The following is a 22,585-nucleotide window of genomic DNA, read 5'->3' as shown; positions in this document are numbered from 1 at the left end:
ACAGCTCGTGGGCTGTGCGCCCAGGAAGAGCGGACAGGCCGCTCCTCCCATCGCCAGGGATGGGGCCACCAAGCCCATGGACAGACTCCTCGGTGGAGTGCAGCACAGGGCGGCAGGTGGTGTTCTCCCTCCCCCGCCCCCCCCCCCGCGAGGTATCTTAGCTCGCAGAAACCCTGCCAGAGGAGCTGCTGGCTATGGGGGGAGGGGGTGCCTGCAAGAAGATTTTTTTCTAAGGTGCGATTATAAATATACCTCGTGGATCGCAATCTCAAACAAACTTGTCAATCTGGGCTGCAGCGAAAGGCGATGGAGGCAGCTTTGCATATATTTCGGGTGGTGTGACTCATGAACATTACTTGTCTCCCCCAGGGAAGCAGCCTGCCACCCACAAGTCACTGCTGCTCTGGCACCGCTGGGATAAAATCAACCAACTCCTGCACCCCTGCCCAAGGACCCCCCTCCTGCTCCCTTGTTACACAGCAGGACTACATGCCGATGGGGAACCCTTCCCTAATCTGGGGAACCGTCCCTTAATCATGTCACCACTGACCTGGCCCTTGGGCCTGGGCCTGGGCACCCCTGCCCTCTCCTCACAGAGCTCTGGCCTTTTGCTGCTGCAGGGATGGGGGTTGGGTGCACGTGGGGCACACGTGTATGGGGGAGCATGCTCAGTCCAGGGGTGCACCCACGTGCGGCCTGCGCCTTCTCTCCCTGTCCACTCCCGCCCACCTCCAATGAGTCTCAGTGTGAAGTCCAGGAAAAAAGGCCACCACAAAAAAGGTCCCTGTATGTTATATGCACACGCCCTGGACACACACACCCCTGGTGGCTCAGAAACACCGTTGATATATACAAGACCGATGCGAAGTGGGTATTACTGCACACAGGCACAGTGGTCACTCCTCAGGAGGTCTTCAAAAAAAGTTGCCCAGATTCTTTCCTCTCTGGATGAAAGCATGGAGGAGGGATAAATGTCTTTTTAGCCCGGTGGCAGGGGATACACTGCATGACCTCTGGCACCTGGGCGTCCATATTGCTGGCGGTGTGCGTAGTCAGCAAGAGTGTGACCACACATACACCTGGACACACAGGCGGACTCATGGGGGACCAGGATGCCCAACTCACCCCAAACAGAGACAGGTACCCTGAACCACAGCGGGTACCCTGAACCACAGCCCCTTGATGAGGAAGGGGAGCCCGGGCCTCCAGCTCCTTACTCTCTTCTCTGATCCCCAGGGGTCACTGCCCCCGGAAATGAAGGGGATGGGGCTGTGAGGCAAACTCACACCGTCTGGGGACAGGGGTGCGCCGGAGCCGAGGCCTGGGCCGTAGGAGGCACTGCCGGCTCTGGCCTTGCGGCGGCCGTGGCCCCTTTAAGCGCCCCCGCCCCCTCCCGCCCGCGCTCTCGGCTTCCTTTCTCCTGGAGGCGCGGCAGGCAGGGCCTGGCGGCGGGGCGGGTGTGCAGTCTGCCCCTCCCCCGGTGGGACGGGCCTGCGCCGCTTCCTGCAGGAGCGGCCGGGAGCCGCGCAGGGGGCGGAGAGAGAGAGCGGCGAGCGGCGGAGGGGCTGCGCGGGGTGGCGCGGGGCGGTGCGGGGCGGAGGGCGCCCGAGGGCGAGCGGGCGGGCGGGCACGGCGGGTTCCGGGCCAGCCTCGGGGGCGGACGGTTGGCCGGGCTCGCGGAGCCTAGCCGAGGCCTTGCCGGAGCTGGGCCGGGCTGCAGGGGCCGTCGCCGCCCGGGCCCGCCGCCCGCGCCCCCCACGCTGGCCCAGAGGGCTGCGGCCGCGTCGCCGCTGAGGATGTCCCGGAAGGGGCCGCGAGCGGAGGTGTGTGCGGACTGCAGCGCCCCGGGTAAGCGGGGCCGGGCCGGGGGCGGGACCGCTCACCGAGGCACCGCCGGGCGGGCGCCGGGGCCTGGCGGGAGCGCTTTGCGGGGCCGGAGGGCGGGGCGGGGCCGGGCCGGGGGCTGCGGCCTCCGGCCTCCGGCCTCCGGTCTCGGCCCCCGCCCGGGCCACTGCGGAGCCGCGTCCTTGGCGGGAGGGAGGCCTGGGGGACCGCTGTTTCCTCGCGTCCGTGGACCGGCGAGGAAGGACATTACCGGCGCCGCCTCCCACCCCTCAGTATGAGGGAGGAGGGCAGCTGGCTGCCCCCCCTTCCATCTCAGTATCCAAACGGAAGCGCCAGCCTGGGGTGGCAGGAGGGCTGTGGCAGAGGCCGGCCGGGTTTAGGAGGTGGGGGCGAGTGTGGTTTTGTGTCATCTCAGTGCCACCCCCGCGTCTTGCACCTGCTGCTCGCATGGTCTGCGCGCCCGCTGGGGTGGCGGAGGGCAAGGGGCAGAGAGCTGGGCAGATGGGCCAGGGGGGCCTGGATACTGTTTCCTCGGGAGCAGATGACGGGGTGGCTACTCCTAGGACTCCCTGCCCCGGGTTCCCAAGGCTCCTCGCAGGGCCTGGTGTTCAGGGCCACCACGAGCCTGGGCATCTTCCCCCGAGGCGTCCCCAGGCCTGGTGACTGGGAGCAACGAGACAGCTTTTACTGGGTTCCAGTAAGGCCTACTTGGAAGGTGGGCTTGGCGTTACCCCAGCCTGGGCACAGACCCCTCCCCATCCCCTAGCCCAGTCTGGCCAGAAATGGGTAGGGAGCAGTGCCGAGGGGTGCCTAGATTCCTGGGATCCACCTGGCTTTCTGGCCTGCCTCTTGGCTATATTTACCGTGGTGTTTCCCTTCTCCTTCCCAGCAGAGTCAGGTCCAGGCTGATGTAAACCCCCCCCCCCCCGACCTACTGAGGAAGTGAGGATCAGTGACCCAGAGAGGCTGCTCCATTCTGATGTGGGAGGACACTGCCAGTGATGGGGCTCAGCAGCTGGCCTGGGGAAAGGAAAGCCCTGGCCCTTGACCGGCTTCTTTTTAGAAAAGGCGCCATCTCCCTGGGAGACCTCTGGGCAAGCTCGGGGGAGGGTGGGGTTGTCTGTGAACCTCTGGGCACAAAATAAGTGTGAGAGTGTGGGGTGCTGTTTTGTGGGCCCGTAACTTGCAGCCACCCTTTGGACAGGACCAGGACCCCAACAGGGAACTGTGGGTGCCTGGCAGAGGCACGGTGATCTGGGTGGTTTTGACCCTGAGGCCTCCTCTTAGGGCATGTCATGGTCTAGAGGGCCTTGAAGAAACTATCTGAGGCAGGGGGCGAGGGGAGGAGAGAAGGGGTGTCCCTACCCCTGATTAGTTAGAAACTCTCTCCTTACCCCAGCTGCAGGCAGGTCTGGGGATGGAAGGGCTGGGAGGAGAGCTTGCCTTCTGTCTGTCTGTCTGAGGCTGTTCTGCACCTCTGCTGGGCAGACGTAGCAGTGGGGGAGGGCAGGTAGGACTGGGAGGGGGTTGCTTAGTAAACACTTTATCAGGGAAGCCTGGATTTTGGTGTTGTCTTTGTTTCCAGCTTACTGTGTGACTCATGGCAAGACTTTCCTCACTCTGGGTCTCAGTTTCCTCAACTCTGAGGCAAAGAAGTTGGAGTAGAAATGGTTTTTGAGGATTGTTCCACCTCCAAGTCTGTGGTCCTGATTCTGGGCCAGGGGGACACTGGGCAGCATTAGCAAGGCAGTTGTCCTTTCTCTGCTGCATTTGACTGTTTGGCTGGAAGCCTCTGGATGTCCAGTGGGCATGGGCAGGAGTGGTGTGTATCTGTTGTGTTGGGGTGCCCAGCTCCCACCCCCAGTCCTCATCCCACAGAGCCATTTGTGCCCCCCTGGAATCTCCTTTTCCCCTGATCCAGAATACAGGTCAGGGAGAGGCAGGTGGTGAGGTCAGGATGGTGGGGCGTGCAGGGTGCTGATGAAGTCTTGCTCATCCCCCCACCCCAGCACCTAGCATGGTGTCTGGCACATCGCAGGCATTCTTCAAGTGTCTGGATGCTTCTCAGGACCCCAGCTGACTCTTTGGGGCTACCCCACACCCCGACCCTATGATGCATGGCGTGGCATTTTCAGTTTGGGACCTGTAGCAGCCCAGGTAAGAGGCTTGAGGGAAACCAGCAGTTTGGAGCCCAGGCCCAGAGCCACCTCCTTGGTATATGCTTCCTACCCAAAGTCGTAGGCTTCTCATTGTGATAGGAGCCCTGCAGTCCCAGCCCTAGGAATGGGGTCGTGGCCTTTTTGTGGTTGGTTGATTTGCAGGGTCATGGAGGTGAAAGGTAAGATGCAGCCTGACCCAGAAGGGCCCTGTCCTCCCTCTGCTCACAGGCCTGGGCACACGGGACAAGTGTGAGTATGCTGTGAGACGGCTGGGCATAGCCTGGCTGCTCTGGCGGCTGGTGCCACCTCATAAGGCACCGTCTGTGTCCCTGCCTGCCTTGGGAATCCAGGAGAGGGCCAGGGGTCGGGGAACCCTGGAGAATGTTTTCCTGCCCCTCCACTCACCCTGCCGCACAGTCCTGGCTTCTCTGTCAGGGGCCTGCGCCTCACACCACAGGCCTTCAGGCAGCCTTCCCACTTTGGCAGCCCCAGGCACAGGCGTGAAGACCTCAAGATGCCCATCCTGCAGGCACCTGGAGTGAGCAAGGCTGGCCACCAGCTAGGGACATTTGGGAACCGGCAGGCTCATTTGTCTTCATAATGTAGATTATGGGGTGGGGTGAGCGATGGGCTTCCTCTTTTACTGAGGTATAACTTATGTACAGCAAAGTGCCTTTATCTTATTGTTCAGCCTGGTAAGTTTTTACCTGTGTATATACTTGTGTAACCACAGCTCCGATCAAGAGGTAGAGCATTCCTATCACCTTATAGGGCTTTCTTGTGTCAACGCCCCCCAGAGGCAACCGCCATTCTGACCTCTATCCCCATGGATTACTCTTGCCTGCTTTCAAGATGGTGGGCTTCTCCCTCTTGTCTAGTGAGGAAATGGTCCCTAGATAAGAAGAGGCTGGCTCCGGGCCCTGGAGGTCACCAGTGGCTTTGGGTGGTGATATGTATTCACCTTAATAGAGGCCTCCATGGGGTTGGTGCTGGTGAACATTATCCCAGGACCCCTCCTGCCACTTGCTCACACGTACCAGACGCCCCCCCACCCCACGACTGAGGCAGAAGCCCAGGGGGAAGGTTGGCAGGGTACTGAGGAGGAGACCACATCCCCTAACCCTTCTGCCCCCTACCCTTCTGCCCTGAGTTTGGTCCTGGAAGCCTATTTGGGGGCAGGAGTCCCTTAACCTTAAATTACAATAGCCATTTGACTCTCAGAAACCCTTCCTGGCCCTTTGGCTTAGGAACTGGCCTAGGTGGGCCTTGGGGGCTCCTGCTTGGGTAGGCCCAGGCCCCTTGGACATAGGGAGTAGGTAGTAAGGTGACCCATCTGTGTCATCCAGAACTGAGCTGGCACCAGTGTGCCCCAGACCAGGACAGTGTCCCCTGCCCACCCTTCCTATTTCAGGTCACCGTGGAAGAGAGGGAGAACCCCTCCCCCAGGCTGGGGGAGTGCTGAGCAGAGCCTTGGACCCCTTTCCCCAGATCCTGGTCACTGCCTCATTCAGGGGCTCACCATGTCTGGTCTGGCCCTGGATATCTGGCCGCCCTTCCCAGGTCTGGCTTCTCTGGTAGGGCCACGGGCTTGGGGTGGAGGCCTTAGAGCTGCCCATTTATGATCCTGGCCTGGGCGGCTCCCTCCTGACAGGAAACCCCACCATTTCAACAAGAGGAATTCAGGCTGCGTCATTTCCAGCTTCCTGCCTGGGCTGGCGGAGGGGGCTGGCAGGCAGACCCCTGACCCAGTGGTGTTTGGGGGTGGGGGGGAAAGGAGCTTTACATGCCTGGGGGGGCCTCACCGTTTGGGTAAAGCCAACACTAAAGTTTGCTCTAGGGCTCCCCCTCTTGGCACAGATGGCGGGTCCTTTCCTCGTGGGCCCCTCAGCCTCCGAGGAAGGTGCATGGCCGGTACCTCCTGCATCCCTCTGCCCTGTGTTGGGGGGATCCCTAAAGAAGTCCAGACCCAAAGAACTGAGCCCTCCTCCTTTCACCTCCTGTTTCCATGCCATGGAGGGGACACTCACCACGGCAGAGCTCAGGCTGTATCCTGACTCAGTTTCCTCACAGTTCTCTGGCGAACACTGGTAGAAGTCCTTGCAGGGAAGGGTATGAGAATTGCCTTCTGGTTGGAGAGGCTCTCATTACCCCAAGCCTGTCCCCTCCCCTGGTGGGGGCCGCTCTGGACAACATGAGCACTAGGGGCGAGGCAGAGAGCCAGTCCCCACCCCCTCACCCCCCGCCAGGACGGGGCTTCGTGAGACAGGCCGGGGGCCTGGGCAGAGCACAGTGTCCTGCGAGAGAGGCTCCCTGCCCCCACTCTCCAGTGGCACACAATGGCTGCTTTCTCCCCCGTGACCTTTCTGCAGCCTGAGCTGTATGCAGCTGTCTCCTCCCCCTCTCCCAAGGGGCCTGGGATGGGTGGCATCTCCCCTGCCCTGGAGAAGGACCCCAGGAGTTCCCATCCTGCTCTGGTCCCCCTTCTTGCTTCTAAAGTTCACTTCTCCCCAAGGAGTGGAGAGTGGCTCCCATGGCCCTCGCCCACTTGGGGCTGCAACAGCAGCTGGTGTGGACATGGCATGGTCTCCAGCGTCTAAATGCCTGGGTTCACATCCCAGCTATCCCACTCATTAGCTGTGTGGCTTTGAATAAGCACCCTTACCTCTCTGAGACACTGCTTCCTCATTGGTAAAGCAGGGGTAGCATTTCCCACCTTGCCTGACAGTCATTAGAGGTACCGTACTTACGGCACCCAACTGGTACACAGTGGGTACTCAGTCAGTGTTAGTTCCTTTGCTCTCTCCATCCCCCTTAAGAGGGGCTCCAGCTCACCCCATCACTGGTGGTGTCAGGAGACTCGGTCATGAAAGGGGCTCTTACCTGCCAGGATGAGGACAGAGGCGGGAGCCCTCAGAGGGGTGTGATGGGTCAGGCAGGTGAGCTAGTGGTTCTAAAAGAAGCCTGAGTGTAGGAGAAATGTGGCACTGATCCGGACACAGGAGTGCCTAGAGATGTGTGGCGTGCAGTCCTTGGGGACTTCTGCCTCCCTGGGGCCGGGCTAGGGTGACAGCCTTGTTCCCTGGGGAAAGGCTGTGGAACTGGTCGCAGTGGCTGCAGGACAGGAAGCTTTGCCCGCTGAGTAGGCCCTGGGGACCACACCTCCCCAGAGGGGCAAAGACCTGTAGGAAAGGGCTTGGCTCTGATGGGAGTCCCTCCCACCTCCAGAGCTCAGCGTCCTCATCGCTGGTCCAGCTCTCAGAGCCTTGGGGGACTGAGTGAGCAAATGTACGTGGAGTTCTAAGCGTCGTGCGGGCCCAGGGCGGTGTTCAGGAGGCCTCGCCCGTGTCTGGCTGTGGCTGACCCTTCCCCCCACCCCGGCAGACCCCGGCTGGGCCTCCATCAGCAGGGGTGTGCTGGTGTGTGACGAGTGCTGCAGTGTGCACCGGAGCCTGGGACGCCACATCTCCATCGTCAAGCACCTTCGCCACAGCGCCTGGCCCCCCACTCTGCTGCAGGTACGGGCTGTGCTGGGCCGTGCTTCCTTCCCCGTAGCGTGTGCTGAGCACTGGCACGTTTCCCCACCGCACCCACATACACAGCTGTCTGGATCCCGCAGCTTCCGGGGGCAGCACCCACCCAGGGCAGAACCCAATCCTGACCCTCTCCACCCGGGCGCCGGCCCACACGGAGAGGAGGCTTCCAGGACCGGAGTCACACAGACCTGGGCTCTCACCCCAGCTCTGCCACCTAGTAGCTCGGCCATGTGGTGTTGAGTTTAACGTCTCAGAGCCTTGGTGTGCCCACCATGTCACCCGAAGTGCTAAGCAGGACCCGCATCCTTGGCTGGGATGGCCTGACTGGGTAGGGGTGCAGCGGTGCCAGGCACACAGTAGGCCTTTTAGTACTGTGTCCAGCCTGGTGCTCGGAGGTGTTCCCCAGCGCGCAGTGGGCATTCTCACTCTGGCACCTCTTCCCTACAGATGGTGCACACACTCGCCAGCAACGGGGCCAACTCCATCTGGGAGCATTCCCTGCTGGACCCCGCGCAGGTGCAGAGCGGCCGGCGCAAAGCCAACCCCCAAGACAAAGTCCAGTGAGTCGGGCTCGAGGGGTGGTGGCTGAGGTTGTGCGCTCAGGGGCAGGAGCCTGGGAGGTCGCTGGGCAACTGGCCTCTCCCGCTCTGCTCCCCATTTCCTCCTGCGTGCTCCATGCAGCCCCATCAAGTCAGAGTTCATCAGAGCCAAGTACCAGATGCTGGCTTTTGTGCACAAGCTGCCCTGCCGGGACGACGACGGAGTCACCGCCAAGGACCTCAGCAAGGTTTGCGGGGCCCCACAGCGGAGGGCTGGGCCTCTCCTCTCCTCACCCACAGTGCCATCACCACTGAGCCCTAGGCCCCCAAGGCAGCCAGGTCAGGCAAGCATGGTGGGCACGGTGGAGGGACGAGATTGCGTGGTCAGGCCGCGTGTGAATAAGGCCCCTCCGCTCCCAAGTGGACACACGAGGCTAAAATTCTTCAGCTGCCGCCCGAAAGGCAGAAAACTCTGGGCAGTTTCTGAGCCTCCCAGAGCCTCGGTTTCCTTGTCTGTAAAATGGGAAAGAAATAGCATCTATCACAGAGTTAACAGCTGTGGTAGGTGGTGACCGACTGCAGCTGTGATTAATTGGCATGAACTAGTGGGAAGCCCTCTGTCTCCTCGACAACCTAACTTCAGCTGGGCCCCTTGGAGCTGGTAGGAGTCCCAGGCGGGCCTGGACCAGGGGCCGCTGGAGGTGGGAGGGCCCCCCCACACCCGTTTGTGGCACACTCTGCTCCTCACAGCAACTCCACTCGAGCGTGCGGACGGGAAACCTGGAGACGTGTCTGCGCCTGCTGTCCCTGGGTGCCCAGGCCAACTTCTTCCACCCAGAGAAGGGCACCACACCGCTGCATGTGGCTGCCAAGGCAGGGCAGACGCTGCAGGCCGAGCTTCTCGTAGTGTACGGGGCTGACCCTGGCTCCCCTGATGTTAACGGCCGCACACCCATTGACTATGCCAGGTGAGGGTCCGCTGAAGGGTGAGGCTCAGGTGGGTGTGGGGAGCGGGCTGTGGCTGTAGGGCTGAGCCATGCCCCCTCCCCACAGGCAGGCGGGGCACCATGAGCTGGCGGAAAGGCTAGTCGAGTGCCAGTATGAGCTCACTGACCGGTTGGCCTTCTACCTCTGTGGACGCAAGCCGGGTGAGCAGTGTGTGGGGCAGGCTTGGCTGGGCCAGGCAGGTGGGACCCAGACACACCCCAGCAGCAGGTGCCATGGTGACAAAGCCGGCTGGGGAACAACGTTGCTAGGCAACTGGCTCCTGTGAAATTGCTGCAGGCTCTGGGCTGCAGCATGTTGGGGTAGGGAGTGGGGGTGGGCATAACTTCCAGCCAGTTCCCAGGGCTCTTGGGGGTGGCCTGCCCTCCTCCCTTCCCCTGTCGCTTCTGGGTGCCAAGCCCTGCTCGTGGCAGTGAGGTGGGCTCCCAGCTGCTAAGGCCACCCAGCACCAGTGACTTGGCATTTTTATTTTTATTCAGATCACAGGAATGGGCATTACATCATCCCACAGATGGCAGACAGGTGAGTGCCCACCTGACACCCCTTCCCAGAGGCGGCTGGATGCCCTGTGGGTGCCAGACCCCCAGAGCCGCCCCCACCCCCCAACTCTTCAGCTTTAGGGGCCTGGGACCCCCACCCCCATTCCCCTTCGGGGCTGGAGGCACAAGCATATCGCAGTCCAGTCCTCACTCCCTAATGCTGGGCCCCAAGGCAGGTAAGAGATGTTGACTCAGCACACGGCCAGCACAGCCTAACCCCCGTGGCTGTCAAGCACATGGGGTTTGAGTACCAGAAACAGCCCCCCTAGGAGCAGCGGATCACTGAGTTCTGTTCCCAGTGGCACTGACCCCAACTGTAAAATCTTTAGACAAATTTTTGCTCTTCAGTGAAAAGGTGGTGGGCCCTGGGAGTTTGACTAACTTTGGGATTCTGCCAGGCCAAAATTGGGCAGGGGCTGCGGGCCCAAGGCCAGTAGAGGTGTTTCTGCCTCTTATCCAAGAGGCCCCAGGAGCTCAGGCTCGGGGTGGGGGTGGGGGGTGGGGTGGGGGGATGCTCACCCAGCTCACAAGATGGATGCTAGCGCCACCTGGTGGCTGCCCGCGATGGCCAAGCTGTGCCTGCTGGCCTGGATCTGGAGAGGAGGCTCCCTCCCTCTCCAGAAGCCAGTGTGGCCAGATGGGGATGGTCAGACCTGGGCACCTCGGATCCCTGAACGCCCAGATCTTCTCTCTGCTGAGACCCCAAGACACCCCGCTACTTTTCTGGTCTGATTTTGCCTGATGTGTCTGCCTGCTTGCGTGTGTGTTGTAAACGTGTTCTCAATGAAATGTTAACCGACCACCTTCCCAGTGCCAGCTGTTCTTGCTGCTGGACCCAGAGGTAACTCAGGCGTGATCCCTACCCTTAAGGAGATCACAGCCAAGAGGAGAGGCACCCTAGTCAGTTGTAGTCCATTGTGGGGAGTGCAGCAAAAGAGGCAAAGGCATAGACGTCAGAAATGCTGTGCCAGGAACTACAGGCAGACTGTGTAGCTGAAGCATGTGAGAGGCAGGGAATCCCAGGAGCAAGACTGGAAGAGAGACGGGGCAAGAGAGTGGCCGGTCCTGAGCCCCGACAAGAGCTGAGACCACCCCAAGAGCAGAGAGGTTCCAACACGGTCGTGTGGAGTCTGCTCTGCCGCTTACTGGCTGTGTGGCTTCAGGCAGGCTCCTTAATCTCTCTGAGCCTTAGTTACTGCTCCTGGAAATAAGGGTGACTTTCTTTCTGGGCTTCTGAGAGGATTAAATAAGATAGTGCCTGCAAAGCATTTAGCGTTTTTATTTCGTTTATTTTTTTGGCCGCACCGCGTGGCTTGCGGGATCTTAGTTCCCCAACCTGGGCCCCCGGCAGTGAAAGCACCGAGTCCTAACCACTGGACCGCCAGGGAATTCCCTAGCATATTTTTAAGTGAGCTTTTTGTTGAAGTGTGCCATACATAACCTGTTACTATTGAAAAGTTCTTAAGGCGAGGGGTAGCGCAGCCAGATGTGTCAAAAATACCTTGGCTTCTGGGTGAATAAAGGGGTGCAGGGGCAAGACTGGAAGCGGGAAGATGGGTGAAGAAATGTTGCAAAAGACCAGGCAGGAGGATGGAATGGCAGAACCTGGGGAAAGCCTGGCTAGGGCTTGAGGCTGAGGGAGGTTGCAGGTGACCCCCAGGAGCTGCCGCTGGTGCGGTGGGTCACTGAGAGGAAGAGCGAGCCGGCCGAGGAGGGGCTGGGGGGAAGACGAGTTGGGCTTGGTACACTCTGGGTCTGGTGTGTGCACGGCGACGGGTCTGAGCTTGACGTGGGAAGGCGTTTGCTGCCCTGCTCCTGGGTAATTGCTGCCTCTGTCCTGTTCTTCCCTCTGCTGCCTTCCTCTGGACTTAGATCTCGGCAAAAGTGCATGTCTCAGAGGTATATGGTGCCTGCTCGGGGACAGGCTCTGGAGGTTTGGTGGGGCAGGGAGGCGTTTGGTGTGCAGCACCTGGGGTGTCGTCTCCCTGGGATCCTGCATGTTTGGGAGGTCACTGGCAGGGGCCTGGCCACCGCTCACATCTGGCCCCTCCCCTCTTCCCCATCCCATCTCCCTCCTTCGTCCACAGCCTAGACCTGTCCGAGTTGGCCAAAGCTGCCAAGAAGAAGCTGCAGGCGGTGAGTCTCCTCGGGCCCCTAAGGCTTGGAGCTGCCCTCCATCTCTGACCCGCCCCCGTCCCTGCGACGGCTGTCCCTGCAACGGCTCCCCCTTTCTCTGACCTGGTGCCCTCTTCTAAGTCTTGGACCTGCCCCTCACTCTAGTCTCCTCAGTCGCCTGTCCTCCACCTCCGCACCCCTCGCCTTTGACCCTGGGTCTGCCCTCCTAAGGCTCCCAGGGCACGAGGCGCATCTCTAGCTACCTGGGCACTAACCAGTCTGCTTTGGTCTCCCTCTGCCTCTCCCACCACGGAGCTTGGCAGGCAGACCCCTACCCCAGTTGCCAGTTCTGAGACTGGGGGGAGGGCTGGGCGGCACAAGGGACACACAAATCGTTTTCGACATCTTCTAAGATCCTGGTGAGCTGGCTTGCTTGGCACTGGGGGGCCAGTTGATCTGACAAAGCCTGGGTCCCCGTCTCCGCCTCCAGCTCAGCAACCGGCTTTTTGAGGAACTTGCCATGGACGTGTATGACGAGGTGGATCGAAGAGAAAATGACGCTGGTGAGCCGGGAGGGGATCGAAGTCTTGGGCAGAGGGGACAGCGCGCCTGCCTGCTGGGGAGGGGCTGGGACCTGGTGTGGCTTTGGGGTCCTTTTACTGGGACTAGGAAGAGGTACCGGGGGCTGGTCTGCCCGGCAGGCCTGCACGTAAGCCCCGGCCAGCTGTGAGCCCAGCCCAGCAGGCAGAGCATGCTGAGCTGGACGCGGCCAGCCTGCTCCTCCCCCCAGCGCCCTGGACTGGGGCTCCTCTGCTCTGGCTGCCTCCCACTTTGGCTCTCTCCCCAGTCCCACTCCGCCCCCTACATCCCTTCTTCCTGGCCACAGCCAGATTCCAGCCCAAACTCCCGGTTGGCAGGGGCTGGCGGGAGGGAGTCGCCTTGTTCTGTTTGTCAGTCCCCAACCGGCCTCTCCCTGACCCAGCCTTACTTACCCTGTCCGGAGACCACCCCTTTCTTGAACACCAACACTCGGTGGGCATGGGGAGGAGCTCGGAAGGCTGTGCTCCTCGCTTTCCCACCTCCACCCCGTGGGCCTGGCCACCGCGGACCATCCGCTCCCTGCCCCTCCCCCCCAGTGTGGCTGGCAACCCAAAACCACAGCACCCTGGTGACGGAGCGCAGTGCCGTACCCTTCCTGCCCGTTAACCCTGAATACTCAGCCACGCGGAATCAGGTGAGTGGGCTGGACCGGGGGCGGGGGCGGGGGGCTGGGGCGATGATCTCCCCTCCTGGGGTCACCAGCTCTATGGGTCCTGCCCTTCCTGGCAGGCTGCTGTCTGGGCCGAGTCTTCCCCACTCCTGGCTGCGGCCTCTCCCTGGCCCCGCTGGCTCTGGGATTTGGGGATGGGGAGGAGGCTGTTCTTTGGAGCATTTGGTGAGCAGCCCCCTGGGGAGGTGTTCCAGCCTCTTCCTGAGAGCTCCCCTAGGCACCCCGAATCTGTGTCATTCCCCACCCCCTGCCCTGGCCCGGCGAGCTGGTCTGGCACGTTTTAGCTGTGGTTAAGTCAACTGTCGGACGGCCTGGCTGCTTTGTCCCCATCTCTGTGTGTCAGCCCTAAGGGCTTTCTCACACCGGCCTGGCCCTTTCTGCCTCTCAGGGGCGACAGAAGTTGGCCCGCTTTAATGCCCGAGAGTTTGCCACCTTGATCATCGACATTCTCAGTGAGGCCAAGCGGAGACAGCAGGGCAAGAGCCTGAGCAGCCCCACAGGTGGGAAGGGTGTGGATGGGGGCGCGGTGGTGGGCACTGTTCCAGGATATTCTCTCTCATGGCTCCCTTCTGGGGGTGGCATGGTAGATGGGCCGTGTGAGCCCTGAGTGACAGGCCTGTGCCCTCAGACAACCTCGAGCTGTCTGTGCGGAGCCAGAGTGACCTGGACGACCAGCACGACTACGACAGCGTGGCCTCGGACGAGGACACAGACCAGGAGCCCCTGCGCAGCGCCGGTGCCACTCGGAACAACCGTGCTCGGGTCTGAGCACTGCCCCTCCCCACGCCTCCACCAAAGCCCTGCTCCATCCTCTCGTAGCTCGGGCCTCGGGGACAAGGGGACTGACGGCTCACATCTCCTTCTGCAGAGCATGGACTCCTCAGACCTGTCGGACGGGGCCGTGACGCTGCAGGAGTACCTGGAGCTCAAGAAGGCCCTGGCTGCCTCCGAGGCAAAGGTGCAGCAGCTCATGAAAGTCAACAGCAGCTTGAGTGATGAGCTCCGGAGGCTGCAGCGGGAGGTGAGGATGGGGGCCTCCCAGGGCCCCAGTGCGGGGAGGAGTTACCCCCTCCTGGAGGTGGTGGAGCTGCCTGGACCATCCGGAGTGTCTTGACACCACTCTCATTCTCAGATCCACAAGCTGCAGGCCGAGAACTTGCAGATCCGGCAGCCGCCAGGGCCAGTGCCCACAGCCCCACTCCCCAGCGAACGAGCGGAGCACGCGCCCATGGGGCCTGGCGGGAGCACCCACCGCAGAGACCGCCAGGCCTTCTCCATGTATGAACCGGGCTCTGCCCTGAAGCCCTTTGGAGGCCCTCCTGGGGATGAACTCACCACCCGGCTCCAGCCTTTCCACAGCACCGTGAGCTGCCTACGGGCCTCGGGGTGGGGGGTGGAGACGGGGCTGGGACCACAGCAGGGCCCTCCATGACGCCCACTGTGCCACCCCCAGGAGCTGGAGGATGACGCCATCTATTCAGTGCACGTCCCTGCTGGCCTTTACCGGGTAAGCAGGGCCTGAGGGAGGTGGGTCCGTTCCCACAAATAGGTTGTGAGCCCCAGCAGGTGCCAGGCTCTATGCTGGACGCTGGGCACAGGGATGACTAGACACACATGGTTCCAGCCTCACTGCAGGGAAGCCGCAAGGTGGGTGGGGGGGAGGAGGAGACTGACTCCAGCCCTGCCTGGGTTTCAGGTCCGTAAGGGGGTGTCGGCCTCAGCTGTGCCCTTCACTCCCTCCTCCCCACTGCTGTCGTGCTCCCAGGAAGGAAGCCGCCACTCGGTAATGTGCATCCCCAGGGCCAGAGAGATGGGCTGAGTGAGATGTGTGCTTGGGAGGTGATGGGCGGGGGGTCTGTGAACGTGCACCTTACCTGCCACCCCTTCCCTGTACCCCTCCAGAGCAAGCTTTCCCGCCATGGTAGCGGAGCGGACAGTGACTATGAGAACACGCAAAGTGGGGACCCGCTGCTGGGGTGAGGCACCCGGGGGAGGGGGGGTGAGTGGCCCCTGAGCGTCTGTGAGTGTGTAGGCAAGCGGCCTCATGGCTGGAATGCCTCCCTCTCTCCTCTCTAACCCCAGCCTGGAAGGGAAGAGGTTTCTAGAGCTGGGCAAGGAAGAGGACTTCCACCCGGAGTTGGAAAGCCTGGATGGAGACCTCGACCCTGGGCTTCCCAGCACAGAGGATGTCATCCTGAAGACGGAGCAGGTCACCAAGAACATTCAGGAATTACTGCGGGCTGCCCAGGAATTCAAGCATGACAGGTATGGAGGTGGGCGGAGGCTCGTATGGACTTCTGGGGTGTTGCAGAGGGTAAGAGAGGGACCAGTGTTCCACTGTCCCTGGGAACCTTCCCTGAGAGCCCTCCTAATTTACCCTCCCCTCCCCCCATAGCTTTGTGCCGTGCTCAGAAAAGATCCACTTGGCTGTGACTGAGATGGCCTCTCTCTTCCCAAAGGTACAGGGGCCAGAGAGGGGAGCAGGACTGGGCGGCACCTCAGGTGGGGCAGGGCCTCAGGGCGGGGCAGGTGTAGAGGATCTGACAACTACCTGAGTGGAGCCATGGACACACTGGGCCATATCATGGCTCGTGGTTTGAAATCCAAGGCCCGACTCCCTCTGCCCTCCCTCCAGAGGCCAGCCCTGGAGCCAGTGCGCAGCTCCCTGCGGCTGCTCAACGCCAGCGCCTACCGGCTGCAGAGCGAGTGCCGGAAGACGGTGCCCCCAGAGCCCGGCGCCCCTGTGGACTTCCAGCTGCTGACTCAGCAGGTGATCCAGTGCGCCTACGACATCGCCAAGGCTGCCAAGCAGCTGGTCACCATCACCACCCGAGAGAAGAAGCAGTGACCACTCTCCCTGCACCCTCACCCGCACCCTGGGACCTCACTGGCCATGGGAGCTGGGCCACTCCAGACACTAATCCCCACCCCAACAGAGCCGCTGGCACAAGTGCCCTTAGTGCTGCCACTCTGACCTGGCAGCCAGGTGCCCTGGTGCCCGTACCCCTCAAGCCCCCAAGGATGGGGAGGTGAGGTGGCAGGAGCTTCTGTCCCCTACATTCCATGCACCTCTCCCTGTACATAGCATCCCCTCCCCCTCTAGTGTGCCGGGGCCTACAAGGCGTCACTCCCAGCCCCTTGCCCTCTAGGGCACCCTCAGCAAAGGGTCGGGTGGGGACACTCCAAATGGGGTGGTTCCCTTACATGCACCCCACCCCCATGAGCCAGTCCAGCCCTATTGGGGGCTGAGCGGGGGCATCCCCCCTTGTACATAATACCTGTGGATGTCCCCACCCTGTAGCCACCAGCCCCCTGCTGCTCTCCTTCAATGCCAAACGGCCCCAGCCTAGGGCACAGGCCCCAACCTGTGCTCCTGGGGTCCCCAGCAGCAAACAAACACTGGAAAAGTCTTTTTTCTCTCTCTCCTCTCTCCCACCCCTTAATTTTAACGTTGTGGTAACTGAGTGTCCCTGCGTGCCTGCGTGTGAGTGTGCGGGGCGGCAGTGCCGTTCCGGAGGCCTGGCCCGACTGGAGTTTTGTGAGGGGGGGAGGGGACCAGAGCAGCGGGACCCGTGTTGGGCGTTGGCCCCTCCCCCCCCATCCTGGGGCCAGGGACTGCCGGGTAACCAGCTGGGGTCCTGCCCTCTGCCTCCCCTCATTGTTCCCCCCACTCATACCCTTTCACTATGAACGTAAAAGGAAAACCACTTGGCTCCATCTCTCTTCCCCTCCCTTGTGGAGGGGGACTGTGCTGGTTGGGGCAGAGAACTGAGCACCTGAGCCTGGGGCTGGCTCCCCGGGGTCCCTGACTCAGCTGAGAGCCCCCTCCCTGTAACCTCTGAGAGGCCAGTGCCTGCAGTATCTGGGTCCCTGGAGCCTGGGCTGCAGCCTGGGAAGGCTGAGAGGCAGATGGCAGCGCCCACCAGCTCCTCTCCCCGTCCCGCCTCTGTCCCCGGGGGCCAGGCTCTACCTGTGTGGTGGTGGTGGTGGGCTGAGTGTCAAGATGTGTGTCATGTACATTTGTATCAAAAATAAATAAGTGACCATGTGCCCTTTCTGATGCTTAGGGAACTGTGGGAGGGATTGGGGAGGTGGCAGACGTGAAACGGAGAAAGACCAACCTGGCAAAAGTATGAAGCAAGTGAAGACCACGACTCTTCCAGCCCCTGTACTTGAGGGAAGGGAAGCCCCTGTCATCTCTTAGAGGAGTCCTGGAAATAACAATGTTTCAGTAAATACCACCACCATCCCCACCACCTGCTCACCCCTGGTGGTGGGAGGGGTCTATCACGCTACTAAACCCGTGTCTGAGGCCAGGCTGGCAAGACGAGACAGGCCAGTGAGCGTCCAACTTGATACTAGAAACCCCCTACCTCAAACACGATCCAAATGGCCTAGGACAGTGCCCTGGGTGGGAGGGAGTCTGTGTGGCAGATGCACAAGCTCAACTCCAGGCTCTACTAAAATAATTTAATAAGAAAAACGGAGTTTTTGCAACGGAGGCTGAGACAGCTCCTTTTTCTCTCCTCCCTTTCCCCTTCTCCATCCCTCCCAGCAAACCACACACTAAGGACCAGCCCTTTTACAACGCTTGGGCAGGACTGCGCCATCTGGCCACCAGGGGGCGGCCCTGCGCGCGGTCCACGTGGCGCAGCCTCCCGGCGGGAGGAGTAGCCGGACCTGCCACAGTGGCAGGGCTGGGGCAGGTCACTCGGAGCTGTCCCCATCCGGGCCGCTGTCCGGCGTGGGCGGGAGGAGGGGTCTCCGGCGGGAGCGCTTGACCCGGCGAGGGGGCATCTGCAGCCTCCGCTTCAGCACCGCTATGGGCAGGGTGGGGAGCTGTCAAGGGCAGGGAAGCCATCGGGAGCGGGGCGGGGCGGGGCAGGTGAGGAGGGGAGCTTCTCACCAGCCACTGTGTCCTGGCTGTCCACTGTGGGCTCCCAGTAGATGCTCTCCCCACGCCTGAAGTTTCGGTGCAGACGCGTGCAGAGCGTGGCCAGGGTGAGCAGCACCAACAGGAAGGTCAGGGCCATGGCAGCCCAGGCGGCCTCCTCCGTGCGCGGGGTGGGGCCCCGGGCTGCCCGCGGAGGCGCTGCTGCCCGAGCGGCCGGGGAAGCCTGACTCGGACAGGCACAGGCCCCTGGGCTGCTTTGCCCTTTGGGCACCTGAGCCTCTAGCCTGGAGCTGACACTGCTTCCAGGCCCCCCAGGCAGCAGTGGGCCAGTGGGCACAGATGGGGCATTATCCCTTGCACCCTGGGGTCCCAACACAGGCTGCTTGGCCTCCATGCTCCGTGGGGAAACAGAGCGGAACCTCAGGGCTGAGGGGGTGGGCTGGAGACCAAGGGCAGCCCGCAGCCCACGCCTCTTGGCACCACTAGGGAAGAGCTGCCTAGGCCCTCTAGATGCCACCTCTACGCCTGGGGGCCTCCAGCTCCGCAGAGTAAAGGCCAAAGCCGTGGCCTAGGAGGAGAAGAGACAGCAGTCACCCTTTCCCTGCCCAGATTACCCAATGACACCACCACCCTGGGCCACCAACCCAATGACCATCAAGCCTGGCCAGCACCCCTCACCTGCACACACCCTCTCCGGCACAGCCTCCCTCTGCCCGGTGTTGGCACCAAGGGATAGGGCCCAGAAAAACTGTCAGAGCGAAACCATGCTTTCTCCTTCTTTTGCTTCCGCCGCCTCCTCCTCTTCAGCCAGTGGGCAGCCCAGGCTGGCTCTACCCATGCCATCTCCAGTGCCACCCCCCATGCTGCCAGTACCAGGGGCTATGAAAGGAGGTAACTGTTAGAGCTAAGACAAAGATGGAGAGCAAGCAAGAGGAGGCCCTGAATTCCCCTTGCCCTGCACGTGGGGCTGCAGCCCCTGCCAGTGCCAGACAACCACCTTTCAGCAACCACTCACCCGATCCTGGGTGAGGCTGGAGTCAGGGGCCAGTAAGGGCTGGGCCATGCAAATGTGGGCCAGGAAGGCAAGCTGGAGCTTCAGCCAGGGGTGGGCACAGGGATGGTAGAGGAAGCTGACATCCTCAGCCTGGAGGAAAGGCATGGAGACATCAAGCCAGGTCCCTCCCTAAGAATCCCAAGTTCTCCCATCCTGGGGGGCCAACTTAAAGGGACTCCCAGGATGGCCAGATGACCCTTCCACCTTCAGGGCTCAGGAAAGGACAAAGGGCCCTGGATACTGGCATGCACCCCCTCTTGCCTCTGAGCATTCCTTTCATCCCTCCTCTCCATGCACTGCCACCCCTCAAAGCTCACAACTTCTGTGACAGCATGCGTGGTTAACCCTGCCAGACTCAGACCACACTCTTTAGCTGTATTTCTCTGGACCTGCCACGGTGGCTCTACAGGTTCCCGGTCTAGACTGTAAGCACCCCCCAAATAGAGACCAGCTCTTCTATGTATTGCCCCATCTATATATTCAATCTCATCTCCCCAACGCATCCAAATACAGGGCACAAAGGCAGCAGGTGCACAATCTCAGGATGGAAACACTTCATCAGTTATGAATTATTCTTTGATTGAGCTGACCTAACGCTCAGCACTTGTGCCAGATGCTGTAGGAGATGCCAAAAGAGAGCTCCTGGACTCTGCTTGCAGGGAATGCAAAGGAAACTCAGGGGAACAGAACTAATGCAAATGAAAGCGCAAACTAATAAAACTCAAAGTGATTAGTTGTTAAATTACAAGAGATAGGTTATAAGCATTACACAAATTTGGAGAAGGTGATGAATAAATAAGGGCTAATATGATCAGGCAAGGTCTCAAGAGAGAGCTGACTCCTATGCTGGGTTTTGAAGATGGATGGGGATGGATGGCAGGAGGGCAGGGAGCTGCCCCCTTCAAGTCAGGATACGCCAGGTGTTGAGGGGAATAAGCAAGTGCAAAAGTACAGGGGTGGGAATAAGCCTCGAACTCATACGTGTGGTGAGCAGACCAACAAAACGAGAGGAACCAAAGATGTGGGGAGGTTGGATGAGGTTTACTTAACAAGGTAGAGCCTGAAAAACAAGACAGGGGAGTATGGCCATGATAAGGCGAGAAATAAGGAGCCACTGGTTTCTGAACAGTGGAATGAAAGGGCTGTTTGGGAAAAGGAATCAGGTGGGTGGCATGAGCTCTTTTGGCCTGGAGCTATTACAAGGATCAAAAAAATAGATATTTCAGAAGGAAAACCAAAGGGACAGAGAAGCTATCCAACCACTGGCAATGAAAATAGGCAGCCACACAAGGTGAACCCACAGTTTGGTTGGTAACCTGAGGTACACACACTCCTTACAGCTTCCTATTTTCCAAAGTGCTGTCCCACACTATTTGTTAACTCCTCATGGGGAGGGACGTTACTAATAACCTCTCTTACAGAAAAATGAGGCCCAGAGAAGTCAGGAGACTTCCAAAGTCACACAGCAGAGCTGGAGCACAGGTTGTTTTTTCCTACTACCCTCAGAGTTTCCCTTGCAGCCTCCTGCCCACACAGCCAGCTACTCAACAGGATGCCTGACAAGCACTGCAGAGGACCAAGGCCTGTGGCTCACTGTCCTGGGACCAAGAACATTGCCTCTTACTGGGGGGAGTGGTAAAGAATGGAGCTGGTGAGCAGAAAAGGTGGAGAAAGCCTGCGAGGAGCTCGCTGTTTCCAGTGCAGACACTGAGGATGCCTCCTGCTTGTACTTACCTGCCGTGCACTCACCCGTGTGTAGGTCACTCTTGGCGACACCTATACAGGGGGAGAGAAGAGAGCTTAGAGCCCATGGGGGACTCTGGGTGGGGTGGGGTGGGGAGAGAACAGCAGGCCCGTGCCGTCACATTGGAATGGAGACGTTGGTGGCTTGAGGGCCGGAGGAACCGGCAGAGGTGCTCAGAGGGTGGCTGTGGAAGGTGCCGCGAGGCCAGGGCGGGACTGGGCTGCCCCTTCACACTCCTCTCTCCCACTCTCCCACCGCCCTCCAGGCACCCACCTGTGGGGGCAGAGGCCACAGGCCCTCGGGACAACGGGCTCCCGCCTCCTCCGCCGGCTCAGCCACCACCTGTGGGTTCAAGGCGCAGAAGAGCTCGGGCGTTTGGCCTCGGCGCGGGCTCTGCCCTCTCCCTCCCAGGCCCAGCCCTCCAAGGGGAGAACTCCTAGTCCCCTCTCCGCGCGCCACTCCTTCCAGCACGAACTTTTGGCAAAGCGCTTTGAGATCCCGGGCCGAAGCCTTCTCGGGAGCGGGTCGCCTTACCTCACTGGGACCCAGGAGCCCCGCCAGGGCCGCCAGGAGCAGCAGTTGGGGCGGAGGCGGAGGAGGCGCCATCCCGGCCCGCCCCAGCACTGCCCGCAGCCCAGCAAGCCAAGGAGCGCGCGCCGCCTGGCCCTGCCCCCGCGCACCCACGCCGCCCGCGTGCCCACGTAGACCCCGGGCTCGCGCGCGCCGTCCCGCCCCGACCCCAGACCGCGCGCCGCGACTCTCCAGGCTCGCGCGCCCCACCCCTCGCCTCGCCTCGCCCCGCCCCAGTGCCCGCCCACAGCCCGGGACAGTGCGCGCAAGCGTCCTCAACCCCAAGCCGGAAAAATTGCTCGGAAGCCGGTCTTCTGCGAGCAGCGCTGCGAGGCAGGCGGGACCACCTCCTTCGCCCGGGCACTCGTCTCAGCGGGTCTCCGCGGCCTGCAGGGAGCAGCTGCAGCTCCTGGGTGGATCTTGGAGCGGGGAGGAGGGCGGGAATTGGGATTCCACTGTGAACTGGGTGGCCCAGGAGGGGAGACGGGTCCGCTCCTTCGGCAAACCCGCTTCAGACTTATCAATGTGACCTGCATCTAGAAGAGGGACCGAAGCCTTAAGTCCGAGCTGCAGAAGGAAGAGGGTCCCCACTCTAGAGCTACACCTTCATCCCATCCCACTCTTGCCCTCGCAAATAGCGCCCGAACACGGAGGAGTCTCCAAGGGTCTCAGGCCTCCACGCTCCCCAAGACCCAGAAGTCCCAGGAAGCTGGAGCCGGGCTGGGGGCTGCTTTCTTGCCCACGTCCGCCTCCGCTTTCGTAATTAGCCCAGCGGGGACAAGCAGATGCCCAAGGAGACTTTGGTCACCGTGAGGTGGAGTCACAGGCCTCGCCCCCAGCAGGGAGCGCTGGCCAGACGTCACCTGCAGCGGGTGCCCGCTCTGCCGCCCTCTCCCCGGTGCCCTTCTCCTCGGCCCGGCTCAGGATTTTGAGGAAAGATGGGAAAGTGGGTGGAGGATGAGAGTTGAAATGCCCAGCCCAAAACTTTGAAATAGAGCAAGACCGTCTCCCACATAGCTGTGACTTGCAAGGGGTATTTCTTACCCTTCCCCCATTCCCCGGTAATTGCCAGTTATTGAGCTGATGAAGGGACTGCCATCTGTCCCCTGCCACGGCCGGGTCGCGGGGTGATAGGCATCCCCCTCCAAGGGCACCTGAGTGCGTCTTTTCCTCCAGCCTATTCTCGGAGGTTTGGGGCTGTTTCTTTTGGGGAAGTCCTTCCTGGGGAGCGGTGGTGAGGATTTCCTCTACCTGAAGCCAGGTTCCAGGGGAGCCCCACGCTCCCGGGGTATCGGCACAGCGCACTAATGCAGGCAAG

At 61.2% G+C, this 22,585-nt stretch overlaps 2 protein-coding genes across 7 annotated transcripts; one reads left to right on the top strand and one right to left on the bottom strand.

The window, feature by feature from the left end:
- The first annotated feature begins 1,627 nt into the window (after positions 1 to 1,627).
- GIT1 (GIT ArfGAP 1) lies at positions 1,628 to 17,047 on the top strand. Of its 4 annotated transcripts, none has more exons than XM_060290502.2 (21): positions 1,628 to 1,848; positions 7,386 to 7,519; positions 7,985 to 8,097; positions 8,219 to 8,324; positions 8,827 to 9,044; positions 9,130 to 9,224; positions 9,561 to 9,603; positions 11,493 to 11,519; positions 11,708 to 11,756; positions 12,226 to 12,298; positions 12,872 to 12,969; positions 13,394 to 13,505; positions 13,634 to 13,767; positions 13,874 to 14,026; positions 14,138 to 14,368; positions 14,459 to 14,512; positions 14,771 to 14,788; positions 14,908 to 14,981; positions 15,088 to 15,270; positions 15,401 to 15,464; positions 15,641 to 17,047. In XM_060290502.2, exons 1-21 carry the CDS (start codon positions 1,797 to 1,799, stop codon positions 15,851 to 15,853), a joined length of 2,244 nt encoding a protein of 747 aa, XP_060146485.1. In that variant the 5' UTR covers positions 1,628 to 1,796; the 3' UTR covers positions 15,854 to 17,047. The 4 variants fall into 4 exon arrangements, with proteins under 4 accessions (XP_060146485.1, XP_060146483.1, XP_030717795.1 ...); XM_060290500.1 differs by having other exon boundaries at positions 1,629 to 1,848; positions 14,702 to 14,788; XM_060290501.1 differs by lacking the exon at positions 1,628 to 1,848 and adding an exon at positions 3,374 to 4,002 and having other exon boundaries at positions 14,702 to 14,788.
- On the bottom strand, positions 9,731 to 21,377 carry TP53I13 (tumor protein p53 inducible protein 13). 3 transcript variants are annotated; one of them, XM_030861961.2, is made up of 7 exons: positions 21,232 to 21,377; positions 20,971 to 21,039; positions 20,688 to 20,729; positions 18,915 to 19,043; positions 18,578 to 18,778; positions 17,912 to 18,467; positions 9,731 to 17,216 (listed from the first exon to the last, which is right to left on the bottom strand). In XM_030861961.2, the coding sequence occupies exons 1-7, from the start codon at positions 21,301 to 21,303 to the stop codon at positions 17,206 to 17,208; spliced, it is 1,080 nt and encodes a 359-aa protein (XP_030717821.1). In that variant the 5' UTR covers positions 21,304 to 21,377; the 3' UTR covers positions 9,731 to 17,205. The 3 variants fall into 3 exon arrangements, with proteins under 3 accessions (XP_030717821.1, XP_060146488.1, XP_030717820.1); XM_030861960.3 differs by lacking the exon at positions 9,731 to 17,216 and adding an exon at positions 17,229 to 17,825; XM_060290505.2 differs by lacking the exons at positions 9,731 to 17,216; positions 18,915 to 19,043 and adding an exon at positions 17,227 to 17,825 and having other exon boundaries at positions 20,703 to 20,729.
- Between the last annotated feature and the right edge of the window lie 1,208 nt (positions 21,378 to 22,585).

Source organism: Globicephala melas, chromosome 20 (assembly GCF_963455315.2).
Source record: "Globicephala melas chromosome 20, mGloMel1.2, whole genome shotgun sequence".
Taxonomy (NCBI): domain Eukaryota; kingdom Metazoa; phylum Chordata; class Mammalia; order Artiodactyla; family Delphinidae; genus Globicephala; species Globicephala melas.
Note: the sequence above shows the minus strand (reverse complement) of the source record. Positions and strands in the feature narration are given on the sequence as shown.